Source organism: Lonchura striata, chromosome 4 (assembly GCF_046129695.1).
Source record: "Lonchura striata isolate bLonStr1 chromosome 4, bLonStr1.mat, whole genome shotgun sequence".
NCBI lineage: Eukaryota > Metazoa > Chordata > Aves > Passeriformes > Estrildidae > Lonchura > Lonchura striata.
Window position 1 is genome coordinate 35,311,483 of NC_134606.1, and position 13,540 is coordinate 35,325,022.

At 33.5% G+C, this 13,540-nt stretch overlaps 1 protein-coding gene across 1 annotated transcript in view; it reads left to right on the top strand.

The window, feature by feature from the left end:
• The window catches only part of GPM6A (glycoprotein M6A), a 116,054-nt gene that overhangs the window by 94,393 nt on the left and 8,121 nt on the right, over positions 1-13,540 (top strand). Inside the window, exons 4-6 of the mRNA XM_021550824.2 lie at positions 9,637-9,790; positions 11,865-11,941; positions 13,245-13,310. Of these exons, the coding sequence (XP_021406499.1) occupies positions 9,637-9,790; positions 11,865-11,941; positions 13,245-13,310 (297 nt within the window). The remainder of the gene's footprint in view (positions 1-9,636; positions 9,791-11,864; positions 11,942-13,244; positions 13,311-13,540) is intronic.

Consider the following 13,540-nt stretch of genomic DNA (forward strand, 5'->3'; position numbering starts at 1 on the left):
CCATCTGAGGAATGTAGTATGCTTCATATGATATTTGTGAGAAATACAGGACCTTCTGTCCAAGAGAGCAGACATCCTTATGGGTCCAGAACCCTTTAAACCAATCTTAAGTGGGGAAAGTATCTAAAAATCTATTTTCCTCATACATGTTTAGATGTGTATGCTGTATGTAGTTGTGATATGGGAAATGGGGAAGGTGAGATTCACATTCACAGAACTCTGACCTTTCAGATTGCTCAACTGAAAACCAGAAACATGATTTTTCCCCCACAAATTACCCAGAAGCTAATGGAGTAGTTAACTTCAGAGGGATTATATTATGGCACAGATATATCCCACCTAGTTAAGGTTGTCAAGAAAAAGGCCTATGCTCCTTCAGTAGTTAAAGGAGAGGGCAGCTTAGGCAAACTTTGTCATGCATTGAATTTTTTTGTCCTATTTGTTCTACTGTCCTATTTTCTGCAAAGAGAATAACCCTCAAATATTTTAGATGTTATCTTTTATATTAAGCTCTTCAATCAACTATATACATTTAGCTGGATGTATGCTGCCTGGCCCCTTTAGTTGGAATTTAGCTGAATAACATTTGCTATCTAAACACTGCTGGAATTAGTAGATGAAAGAAAACATAGCAGCAATTTTATAAGTTGTTGGAATTAATTTTATCCCTGGACACTAAACCAGTCTTGGAATTTCTTTAGAGAACTGTGTTCCTTGTAGTTTTCTGGTCTTGATCTTGAAATAGGAAGAACAAGCCCTAGCAGCAGTTCAAAATTCAGTTGAATGGTTAAGAGTCATCTTTCTGTCACTCTCTCTCAGCTGCATTAATAAACATGTGGGGTCTTGAAAAGAAAGAAGAGAGTTAATTTTTTACTGTTATATTTATAGAAGTATTTTTCAATGAGTTCAGAAATTTTGTTATGCATATCTATGTGCTGAGTCTACTTTTTTCTGTTTTATTTCTGTAATGTGTAAAGACTTTTTGTTTTTCTTTATTGTATAGTTGCAGATTTTCTCACTTAGGAATATTGCATGTATAAAATCATACTTTCATTTGATATTCCTTTTCTCCCATAACTTCCCATGTGTTGTATATGCAACCCTTTTGTTGACTGTGGTATTCATTAGTTCCTTGAATAGAGGGATGTGGCAGACATTGTAATGTGACTTGCCAGTATCTTCCCAACTTCTCTTGCTCTTGCTACTCACTGACAGCAATGTTGTGGTGATAAACTGGACAAACTGCATGGTTTTGCTTCAGATAGTGCTTTGTGTCTTGCACATTGATGACAGATTTTTTCTTTCTTGGCATGTGAGCTCAGTCAGTATTTTTTGTTAATTAAACTGCTTTCATGCATTTCCAAGGTATGCTTGACTTTGGGAGTGCTTGCACTTTCTCCATAGGCTTTAACTTTCATTTATGGATCATCATAAATTGCTCAAGATGATAGCTTTATTTCACCCATGTTCAGATAATCCATCTCATCTTTGACTTGAATGTTTCATCAGATTATGACAGTTTTCCTTGATCCTTGCTCTCACCTGGCTAACTTATTAACCGCATCTAGACATCTTACTCTTTTTTATAGTTATTTAAGCCTTTGGACATCAGTGGAATTATCACAAATTCATTATTTTTATGGTGAAAGAAAATCCACAGAAACCATACACTTTTGTTCTTATGGATTGCATCTTCCTGTTGATGTCTTATGAATTCATAATTAGCTTTGTAAATATTTTTGGGCATTGCTTGCATAGGAAGGAGGGAAATATTGAAATATATTTAAGGTTGCAATAAAAGCTTAAAGTTTGTGTTATTGACTTTGAGTGCTTGGCAAGACAGGAATCAAGCAAGAAAGGTCCCTACCCCTTAATTTTCGCACAGCCTTCTCAAAGCCCATTAAGAATATATCAGGAAAGAAAACACTTTTTTTTGAGACCCAAGTGTTAACCTTGAGTGACACATTTGTTTAGACTTATAACTATTATTTCTGCTTCCTAGTTTAAGCTTCACTGCCTTGTGTCCAAGTACAAACCATGGAAACTTCCTGAAAAAATGTTGCATTGCAAATTTTGGAAATGTGAAAATTGTAAACAATCTGTACTGTTCAACCCTTTCCCAGCTGAGTGTTACATATTCATCTGTGTATAGAAAACTTGTCATCACTGAAAACCATTAAAGTATGGTTTATAAAAAATTTATCAGCTGTTTGGTAGGATGACCTTGTAAATTTACGTCTAGGACAAGCCTACATTGTCAGGGAAAATGTAATGATGGAACTGATTGTTTTTTTGTACTTAATGTCTTCAAACTGAATAGTTAAGTAGCATGAATATAGGAAGGAGAGCACATAAAAAAGGTTATTTAATGAAGATATCCATATTTTAAAAGCTACTAATACATATTTCAAAAAGCCAGTTTTAAAACCAAATTATTTATCTTCAATCACATTTAAATATAAAGCAAATATCTTAACTATATTCCCAGACAGTACTTCCTAGCATTTGAAAAGTAGCAAAAGAAAAACAAAATAAAGAGGATAACTTTTTGAATGTGAAAACATGAGCATATGCATTTTGAGAAAAATTAATTCCTGTTTGAAAGATTCTGAAAAAAATTGTCAAGCAGCAGTAAAGATCCAATGCTTTCTAGAGCATTTCAGAAACTTGTCAGACTACAAAAATTATAGTCTTGCCTAAAGGTTATAAAACAACTTATGATAACTTTAGGCAACATAATGCTACAAATGCATCAACATTCTAAAGAAAATTCAGAAAAAAAATTAGAGTATTTAGTTTCTAAAAAAATTACAGTATTTTGTTTCTAAGCAAGTACCAAAGAGACAAATTATATCATCTTAAGGTAAAACTAAACTCTTTCTTGCATCAAAGCAAAGTCATCTTCTTCAAACTCATATTTCATCAATTTTTTTACTAAGCAATATTTCAAAAAGTGAATCAATTTGTTACACAAAAATTTCTGACATGATGGTGGAAATCTCCTCCAACACTGCTACCAACAAATCAACAGCATAAATCAGAAGGTAAGTCAGTTTTTTAAATGCATCTAAATGGTTTCCAAAGAAATAGAAATAATGCATGGAATATTTTAACCTTGAAATACACATTTAGAAAAATATATGTGCAGATGAAAAGCAGAAAGCAACTGTGAGAATTGATTCTAATTTTGACAAAATATTTTTTTTTCTTCCATCTAAACTATCTGTAGAAGAAAAATGTTTTAAAAAGCCAAACAAAACTGTTCCACAATATAATATCAATTTTCTGGGATTTTATATTTTTATGTTAACATATTTTAATAATCAAAGGAAATTCCTATTAGGTAGTATTCAGTATATGAATGAATTTCAGTTAGGCAAACCTGAGAAGTCTGTCCCTCTACGGAGAGAAATTTGGACCAATATTTTCTTTTTTTATCCCTCTCAAAACAGTTGACTTGAATGCAAGCCAAGGAATATTAACCACATCACAGTAAAAGCACACCATGAAATCTATCCATGTTTCAACAAGACTTTTGGAGTTGTGCCTGGGAGTATAATATGTTAGAGAGAGAGAGAGAGGATGATCATGTGTTGTAGAGGCAATTATAAATGTCCAACAAGTGATTGTTAGCAATGGAAGTGACATTATAGAAAAGACTTTACATATGTGTATTTTCTGTGGTTTACAGTGCATTTAGTGATAATATCAGAACAAAAATATTTCAACTTGTCTCATTTTATATACAATGCCTCTTCCAGAAGCACTGTATATAAAATGAGACAAGTCAAAATATTTTTGCTTCATTTTTTATTTCTCTCCATGAATGAGGCATGAATTTGGAGATGCTAGTTAGTACAGAAATGAAAATGTTAGAGACCATTTCCTTGTGAGCTACTCAACAGTCCTTCTTAAACATGTTTCTGTCCAAAGACATCTGTTAAATTTTTTTTCATGTTTTCATTTATTTACATTTAAATAAATAATAGCATTTTTGGTTCTAGGCAGCATTTTAAAATAAACAGCTGAGGCTGTTTGAGCTTCTGCATTGTTAAAATGTTTTCCAGAGGAACTCAGCAAGTTTTCCACTCACTCTCTTTCATATTTGCATAAGGGGAATTATATATGTAAAATACTGTCACAAAAAAATCCATTGGGAAGAGTGGAAGTGTTTATGGAGACAGTTTTCTTTAAAAATGAAAAAATAATTGCAAAAATTTGCTGGATTAAATCTGAACCTCTGAAAAAAGAACCAAACTCCTGTGGGGTAATAATACAGGTGATGAACAGGAACGAACACCTATCATTAAACTGTTCTGTCATAAAAGTTTATTGATCAAAAGCCCTTATTGAGTCGAACTGTTGATGTAAGGTGTAGTCAGAACCCTGCATTATAGAAAATTGAAAGCAAATAAACAACAGGCCTGAAGTGGGAACAAACACGTGTAGCACTTTAAATCTGACTTGCTGTAACCTGAAGGGAGAACTGTGCACTCTGTCAGGACTCTCCCAGTACAACTGCATCAAGAAATATTTCAGCATTTGAGAAAATATGTGTCAGCTGCAATGAATAATTAAAAAAGAGTATGCAAATGCATTTATGCAGAATGTGTGCAGGGTACAGAGACAGTAGCAATAACTCAGAGGAATTTTTTTCTGGGTAAAATGAACAAGATGAAGCAGAAGGCCTGAAAGGCAAAGGTCAGTTATGATTTTGAAGCTGGGAAAAGTGCTAAAACAAAATAAGTTTTTATTAGTATTGAAATCAAATATATGGACAATTGAAAGTGAATGAGATGCTTGAGAGACAGGACAATTCAGGAGGAAATTGGAAAGATCTTTCTGTTCATGCAGCTGTGTGGCCAAAAAATCCAACACAGTTGGATTCTGGTATTTCCTGTTTGGAAAATGCCCCCAAAACTGGGACTACACTGCACTGCAGAGGCCAGCTGCTCCCCAGTATTCCCATAAGAGACAGCCAGGCTAACCCTGGGCTTATCCTGGGTCATGTCCAGCAGTGCCAGGGCTTCATGGGGAAGCATGACAGGCTTTGAGCAGGATGGATGTACATGATCTCTGTAGGTATGGTTTTGATCTCTGACAAAAACTGTTTAAGAGAATTTCTGAAGCTGTGAAGATGTTTGGAACTGTTCAGGTAGCTGAAAGTAAACATTTTTTGTGTTTATGTGATAGGATAATAAATTGAAATGTGACAGAAAAACAGCAAGGTGCACATATTTTTGCAACTCTGTGTTGAGAGCTCACATCAGGGAGTTCATATAAAATAAATATATGATGAGATTAAGAGAAAGTGTAAAAGTAAGTGGTTTGGAATAAAGATAAAACTACATGGCAACATGAGCTTTCTGAAGTTAAGTTTTATTTGGGTACTTAATTTGCTGCTATGTTTCTGTATTATTTTTCTTCTTGTAAGCAGTAGTGGCCTCATAAAATGAAATTAATGAGGTTTAATTTGTTTTCTTTTCATTCCATTTCTGTTTGTAGAAACTGTACCTTCTAGATAAGATTTCACTGTGTCTGTCCCTAGGGTCATTGAAGCCATCATACAATGTTTCTTCAGGGGTACTAAATTATTGATAACAAAACTAAAATTAGAAGAGTGTTTGAAATTTAATGAATGTGCTTTTCATGGAACAAGTGCCCATAAGTAAGCAAAAAAGGAGGGGAAAAACCCCCAAACCAACCAGTAAATGAAATCTTGATCCTATTAAAATAGATAGGATTTGAGAAATGTTTTCAGTGGAAAAAGGATTTCAACCAGGGAAGTTTTTCTCCACACAAACAATTTCAGAATATACTCTGAAATACCTGCTTCCTAGTGTGTTTTGATTAAAAAAATAATTCCAGAAGGTTGATGATTTGCCTGCTTTGATAATTTGCACAGAAATCCATTACAGGTACTAAAAAGCTTACAAAATCTGGCAAGAGCATTTTGCCAACCACAGTGATGATACAACAAAAGTCAATACACTAAAAGGTTAAAGATTTCTTTGTTCAAATAATTATTCATTTCAATTATTCTTTGCAAATGTGAGCTGAGTTTTAAATTAGTGATCTTTCATCTTCATGATCTGGTAGATTAATTTCACTATCACTTCTAGTTTGTTTTTAGTTTATGCATTTGGCTTCTCAGAGTGAAAATCGAATTGATCAGAGAAAGTAATTCTCGCTATAAATACAATAGCTAGAATGCTAAAGAACAAACTGTGATACCTCTTTAAGATGCTATAATCCTATTTCAGAAATCTTCAGCTTGTCACGTAGCAGAATGCTACTTCAAAGGAGAAAGATCCCTTTGAATCTCAGGAGACTGGGTTCTGAATTTAATTCCTGAAGAGAACAGGCTCCTTAAGCATTCCTTGTAAGTTCTCATGAGCAAAGAGGAAAGGTTGTAATAGCAGAGAAAATTATCTAAAAAAATACTTTATTCTTCCCTGTGCTTTTTTTTTTTAATCAAATCATTCATAATTTCATTCAATTAAAAAAAAGAAGCTACCACTTGCTATTGCTAGAAATTATTTTGTTGTACAAAGTTAAATTTTTTTACTGCCCTTACAGCAGGAAGTATATTACTGCCCAGATCACATGTCTGTGGTTTTCTTCACTGATATCAGTGATAGGAGCTTCCAGGCATAACCAATAATTGCCATATGGTTTAACTTGAAGTTTTGTATTTTACTTATTCTTACATAAACAAAGGAAACTCTGTATTTTTTCTGTCTTCTTGGTGTTCTTGCTGTTATGACATGAAATTAGGCATGTCATTGGCCATTGGCTCTTCAGCTGAAAGCAACTGACAGAGGAAATCTGAAGTTCTTCCTTTTCTAAAATATGTTTATAAAATGAAATATTCATTTGAGCAATTTTTCTGAGATGCTTAACCAATCAGATTCACATTTTTAAAGAGAATCCGTTCCATAACAAGCAGACAATTCTCTCTGAGAAAGCAGCTCTTGTGACTAACAGCAACTATCATGTGACAGATTTCTACTATTTTATGCCCAAGGCAGATTTTTAGAGGCTAATAAGCTCTGTTTTCCCCCTCTTTGCTATACAAGTCCTTTGTATTATCGCAGTCAAATTTTTTGAGTAGGCTTCTTCATCATTACTACACATCAGAAAATAAATAGATATTAAAAAGAATTTGTTTGCTCATGGTAAGGCCTGTCTTTTTTTCTCCATTTAGTACTAATCACAAAATAGGAAGATTCTGAAATCTATATGGAGCCCAGTCATAAAAAGAGTTTTTGCATTTCAGTGATGTAACTAATATATAGGATTTAGTTCTTCAACAAATTATTGTGGATGTGCTACACTGAGACATGCAATAGATAAATTCATTATTGTTTATTTCACAAATTCTAGAAGGATCACAAGACTTGTTTTTGACAAGCTAAGAATGTAGTCTAGGAGGCTGGTTTAATTTTAACACAGTTCTAGAATAAATGGGAATTTGAAGTCTATACCAAGACAGTCTTCTTTCTTATTTAGTATTCCTGCCTTAGAAAAAAAATGAGTGCAACTCTTTAGCGTGACAATAAATTAAGATTGGATATAACAATTTAGTTGGGAATTCATATCCCTGAATCTACTTTTCTAAGTAATTTTCCAAGTAATTGTTTTAAAGTGAAGGCTTGGGGTGGAGACAAATACTTCTTCATTAACTTTAACACTGTAATATGGAAAGGAAAAAAAGAAAACAGTAAAAGAACAATAAAACAACAACAGAAAAAGGACCATGTACAGGACCAGTATTTACTTGTGTTAACTATTTGCTCTGCAATAGATGGGATAGAATTTCCAATATATAAAACTACTGATGCATGGAAATGTCTACAGCAGTATTCAAGGGTTCATATTTATTTTGGACTTTGCTATCACTTTCTCTATTTTACAAGTTGGGTTTCTAGTAACTGGGTTATTGGGAAAATTTGGTAAGGAAGACAGATGTTACCTGCATGAATGTGTTTTTAGAAATCTTTATGTATAAATTAAACACATAAGTTTTGCTTTTAAACTAGTTGGATGTTGAGGGAAAAGTTAAGAGTTTGCAACTCTCAAGCTGCTAAGCATGGATGTAAAGTATGAGTATTGAAGCACAGAGTACTAACTCAAGAAAATGATAGAAAGCTGATATCAAAAGTATTAAACAGATTTTCAAACTACTACTAGAAGTATCATTTACCTAGGACAATCAGGAAAATTAATCTGACATAAATTTTAAACTGGATTAATTAAACTACATTAAATCCCTACATAAGTATACTTCCTCAGAATTAATATTACTTTTATTTAATAATATTTGGAAGTGAATTAAAGTAAATCAAATTAAGGTCTCTTTAATATTGCTTGAGAACATCCATTCTATAACTTATAAAGCAATAAAGGTACTCTTAGAATTCAGACCTTTTGTTGTTTTGGTTTGCTTTTCCTGATCAGATAAATGTGGATAAGCGACTGTGCTACAATTTTTAGTGCCTTTTAAAACATTTTCGATTCTGGCTTTATTTGATTTCCATAACTAAAATCTGTACTTATATTAAGCTTTTCCCTGTATTACCTGAATTGAGAGATCTTACATTAAAAAAAACCCAAAACCAAAATATATATTCCATTTCCCCCTTATTTATTTTTAAGATTTAATTTTTAGCAGATTTTTGATCAGCTAATTCAGCTTTCAAAAATATTTATTTCTTACCTCAGAGCCAATATCTTTCTGAGGTAAGCAGCTAGAAAAACATTAGTGCAATGCAAGTTTTTGTTTCCAGTAATGTGTTTAGATTTATCAGCATTTGTAAAGCCACTAAAGGATAGGGCCATTTGTAGTCCATATTTAGAGACTGATTTTCACATTTCAACAAGTAGCCTCTTTATATGCTTTCTACAGCATAAAATTAAAAGACGGTTTATTATTAATAAGTGTGTTTCCCAGTGGTGGCAGACCTGCAAAGGAGCAGCAAGGTACCATGTTTACATATTTATAGGACATTTGCTTACTTTTTTCCTGAATGATGAATTTGCTTGTAGACTCCAACCATTGTCTGAATGCAATAAGAGAATGGCAAAAATATAGTCTCATTAGTTCAATGCCAAATGGATTTGCCAGTGAAGTTTTGTGGTAGTCATAGATAAAGGCTCATTTTTATTAAGAGCCCAGTTTTAAAAGTAAAAGAAGCAAAGTCTACAGTATTTAATTTTAATTTTTTTACTTCATGATTTATAGTGGAAGATACAACCATAGGGCCTCTTGTCCTAACTATGGAGTAGTGGTGATGAGAGGGACAGATATGTTTCACAGAGCGTGCAGCTGTCTGTACTTCGGGTGCTCTGCTTTGCATCCATCACTGGCACAAGAGTGAGAGGAACATGCAGTAAGATTGCATTTCTGGAAGCATAATTCTTGTTCTTCAGAAACATCACATTAGTGCTCTGGTAGCATTTTGACCTGATCATTAATGGATTATCTGACCAAAACCATAAATGAAATAAGGACAGAAGCAGACAAAGCCAATCATAGATGTATTTGTTTCTTTCTCTGTTGTTCCTTTTTTTCCAATAGTGAATCAGTTCAGTTCTGACTTACCACTGGTTTTGTTTTTCCTTTTTTTACTGCAGTTTATTATGCTGACATACATCTTTATGTTGGCCTGGCTTGGAGTTACAGCTTTCACTTCTCTGCCTGTTTACATGTACTTTAATCTGTGGACCATTTGCCGAAATGCCACCGTAGTGGATGGAGCTAATCTCTGCCTGGATCTTCGCCAGTATGGTATGTAAATCAAAAGCACTAAATTAAAAGTAAGATATCACAAAAAAAAGCATTCCACTGCTTTGCTTCCATGTATCTGAAATGAGCTGTTCAGTGTTTCTGAAGTAATTGTTAAGTGTCTCTCTCTGTCATTTTACCCACTAATCTAGGCAGTGTATAAAAGACGAACTGCATTGCCCATCCTGACAAAAATTGAGTCAACCTTGTGCACCTTCCCAGAGCAATGAAAATCTGGCATGGGGATTTAGCTTAGCCTCTTCAGAAATTGCTGAAACTTGTCTAAAATACTTAATCAGTCATTTATCTGGAGAATGACTTTTAATTTTTTGTAGGACACTAACTTGGAGATGTGAAATCCTAGAGTATCAGCTGTCTCTGCTGATTCTTTCAAAAATATTGATGAGGACCAACTATACTGATAGTAACACTCTAAGAAAGTGGTGGAGAGATAGAGAGGGAGTGGGGCTTAGGCCTGAATGCTGGAGGTTAGAATAGTGTAGGGATATGCACCTATATGTGTTTTGAGAGGATGTGAAATTTGGGCAGAAAGGAATCTGTGATCTTAAAATATCTGAAAATTCTTGTGTTGTTGGTGGTAATTCAATTCCTTCCTTCTACAAGACTGGTTTGATTCTTCATGTTATGGTCTTAGTACTTTCTCAGCCCACAGAGCTTTAGGTAATCATACTCTCAACAGTTTCTTATCTTTCTTTTGTTTCCTTGGCCTAAAATAAAATCACAGTATATTTTTAATTGTTATGTGAAGATAAAAAAGATTCTTCATTTCTTAGCAAAGAAATATTTTAAATAATAGAAAACATTTCAATTAACCTGAAATAAAATATTTGACATATTTCTTTCATGAGAGGAAGGAAAGTTGTTGTTTTTTTTTTTTTTTTTTTCCTACACAGCATGGCAGGGGAGTTTAAAAAGCAATTATCTGTCTAGACCCCATCAAGTGTATTAATTTTTCTTTCTATGACCTTTTATTTTGTTAATATCCACGACTAATTTTTTATTATTTCTATTTAGAGTGTTCATAGAACACTAACATATACAGTGTGTATTCTCTGAATGTACTTGTTTCCTGTAGATTCAGCTCAAAAAAATTAATTAATGTTAGGAAAGAACCATTTTTATGGTAACTGAATTAATTACAGTTTTTTCTTCAAGGTAGTCTTTGATTTAGTATCTGGACATTAGCTGAAATAAGCAAGGTAGCAGATTTATTTATTATTGCTGAAAAGAGAAACAATAAACTATAAGTTTGTGTCATGCTTTTTTATAACTTGTGAGAGAAGTTTTATATCAGATCAGTATGTTTGAAACCAATATACAGCACATTTTTCCATATGAGGGTATAGAAGGTTTGTGAACATTTTAAGTGTATAAAATGGTTGCAAACCACTTCTGTTTTTTTTTATCATCGTGCTGATCAAAATAGCGAATAAAGATATTTTCAAAAAAGGCAGAAGAATTGTTACCTACATTTTTCTTACTAGGACATTTCCTAAATAGATAATGTGTTTTGTGCTGTATGAAATAGTATGGAATCCTAGAACGGTTTGTATTGGAAGGCACCTTAAAGATAAGTTCCAACCCCCTGCAATGGGGCTGGGACACATTCCTCTAGATCAGGTTGCTCAGGACCTGTCCTTCAACACTTCCAGGGATGGGATATCCACCATTTCTTGGGGAAATGTTCCATTGCCTCAACACCCTCACAATAAGGATTTTTTTTTCTTACATCTAACCTAAACTTATCCTCTTTCAGTTCAAGCCATTACCCCTTGTTCTACTGCAGCATGGCATTATATAAAGTCTCTCTCCAGCTCTCTTGATGGATCCTTTTAGATACTGGAAGGCTGCTATAAGGGTCTCCCCAAAAACTCTCTTCTCCAGGCTGTGCAATCCCAGCTGCCTCAGCTTGTCTCCACAGGAGAGTTGCTCCAGATTCCTGATTGTCAACAAAACCCAAATATCATTGTTAAAATAGGTTCTTAGCATTTCTCATATAAAGGAAGTTGATCTGTATCAGGAATTCCAAATAATGTGAATATTTATTCTTCTCCAGGTATTGTAACTATTGGAGAGGAAAAGAAGGTTTGCACCTCATCAGAAAGTTTCGTCAAGATGTGTGACTCTAATGAGGTAAATAAATATCATAGTATTTTTGACAAATCCATAATATATGTTGTAATAGGAAATAGCTGATATATGTTTTCTTAATGTTAATGGTCTAATTCTAACTATGGTGATAAATTAAATCACAGTGAAAAATACAGTCAAGCAAGTGGTTTTTCTAGTCTTGTACCAAATTTATTTAATGCAATTTCTCCAACCATTTGTTTTCTAAATACACTTGTGGTTTGTTTGTTTGGGGTTTTTAATAATTCCAATATCTTTTTCTTTGTTACTGATATGTTTTTGAAAGCAGCATTAGCCCATGCTGCACAATGAATAGGTCCATAAAATGCATCACTGATTGAAGGGCTTACAACTACTGTTGTGACAGGAGAGTGAAGACTTCAAATGAATTTGACCAAACCTTGTTGAGCATTAGGATAGTAGCTCTTAGTACATTTATCTTTGTAGCTTTTCCCTTGGGCAAATGCCACCTGTTTCAGTGCAGCTGAAGGTTCTGCTTTTGTTTTGAAATTATAAAGGATGAAGACAGGGCAAACAAAATTACATCTGCCTAAAACAAAGAGAGGTTAAAATGTTGATCCCTCTGAAGCCAGAAGGATCAACACTTCCTAAGTGTTTTACTGGGTCTTACCATGGTTGAATCAATCTTAGAAGGAAGATACACAATCCTCTCTTATACCATCTAAGAAAATGCAGCTCTTGAGATGCAGTTGACTCTCTGTGGTTGTTGCATAAACCAGGTCACTGAAATTAAAAGCAAATGTAATAATTTGGTTTTTGGTGAGGTGAGGATGGTGGTTAATTTGAATTAAGTAAGTAACCTGGTTTATATTATATCACTATGAAGAAATTTGAGAGGAAAGTGGATCAATATATGAGGATGGAAAGCTACAGCTAATGAAGGGAAAATGGGATTTCTTAAGCTATCTCTGCCACTGGAGAAGTCACCATTAGCATAATTCTTGTAAACTAGTACTGTAGTATTGTAGCATAAAAGAAACCCAAAGAAAGCCCTGAAAATATTCTGGATTGTTTATTTTAAATAATTAATTTTCTTAATATTTTTATTATGCAAATGCTGTATATTTAAATAGAGTTATGTTTTTTCATGAACATTACAACAAAACAAGTGCAAGCACAATGACATGTATTGATATCAATCTCTTTGAAAAATATTCCTATTCATTACTTTTTTGGAAAGGTGGCACCAGGAAGTTAATTATTTGTTCGATGTTAGTCTGAATTTTTGCTCATTTTCTGTTTGCTGTACAACCATGAAAGTCCTTTTCTTTGCCTTCCTTTGCAGCTAAACATGACATTCCACTTGTTCATTGTGGCACTTGCTGGAGCTGGAGCAGCAGTCATTGCTATGGTAAGCTACCCAACACTCTACACCTCATCTGAATTGCTGATGCTTTCTGGTTCTGACTTAGGATCTGCTGTTCAATTTCCATACTATCACTCAAAGCTATTATTAAATTATAGTTCTGTAATCCAATACTCTCCCTTTTAATTCCTTTTTTTTTTTAATATATTGATTAATTCCCTTTTAAGTAGAATATCATGATTACTTTTTTGACTTGAAAAAACACCTTTAATTTG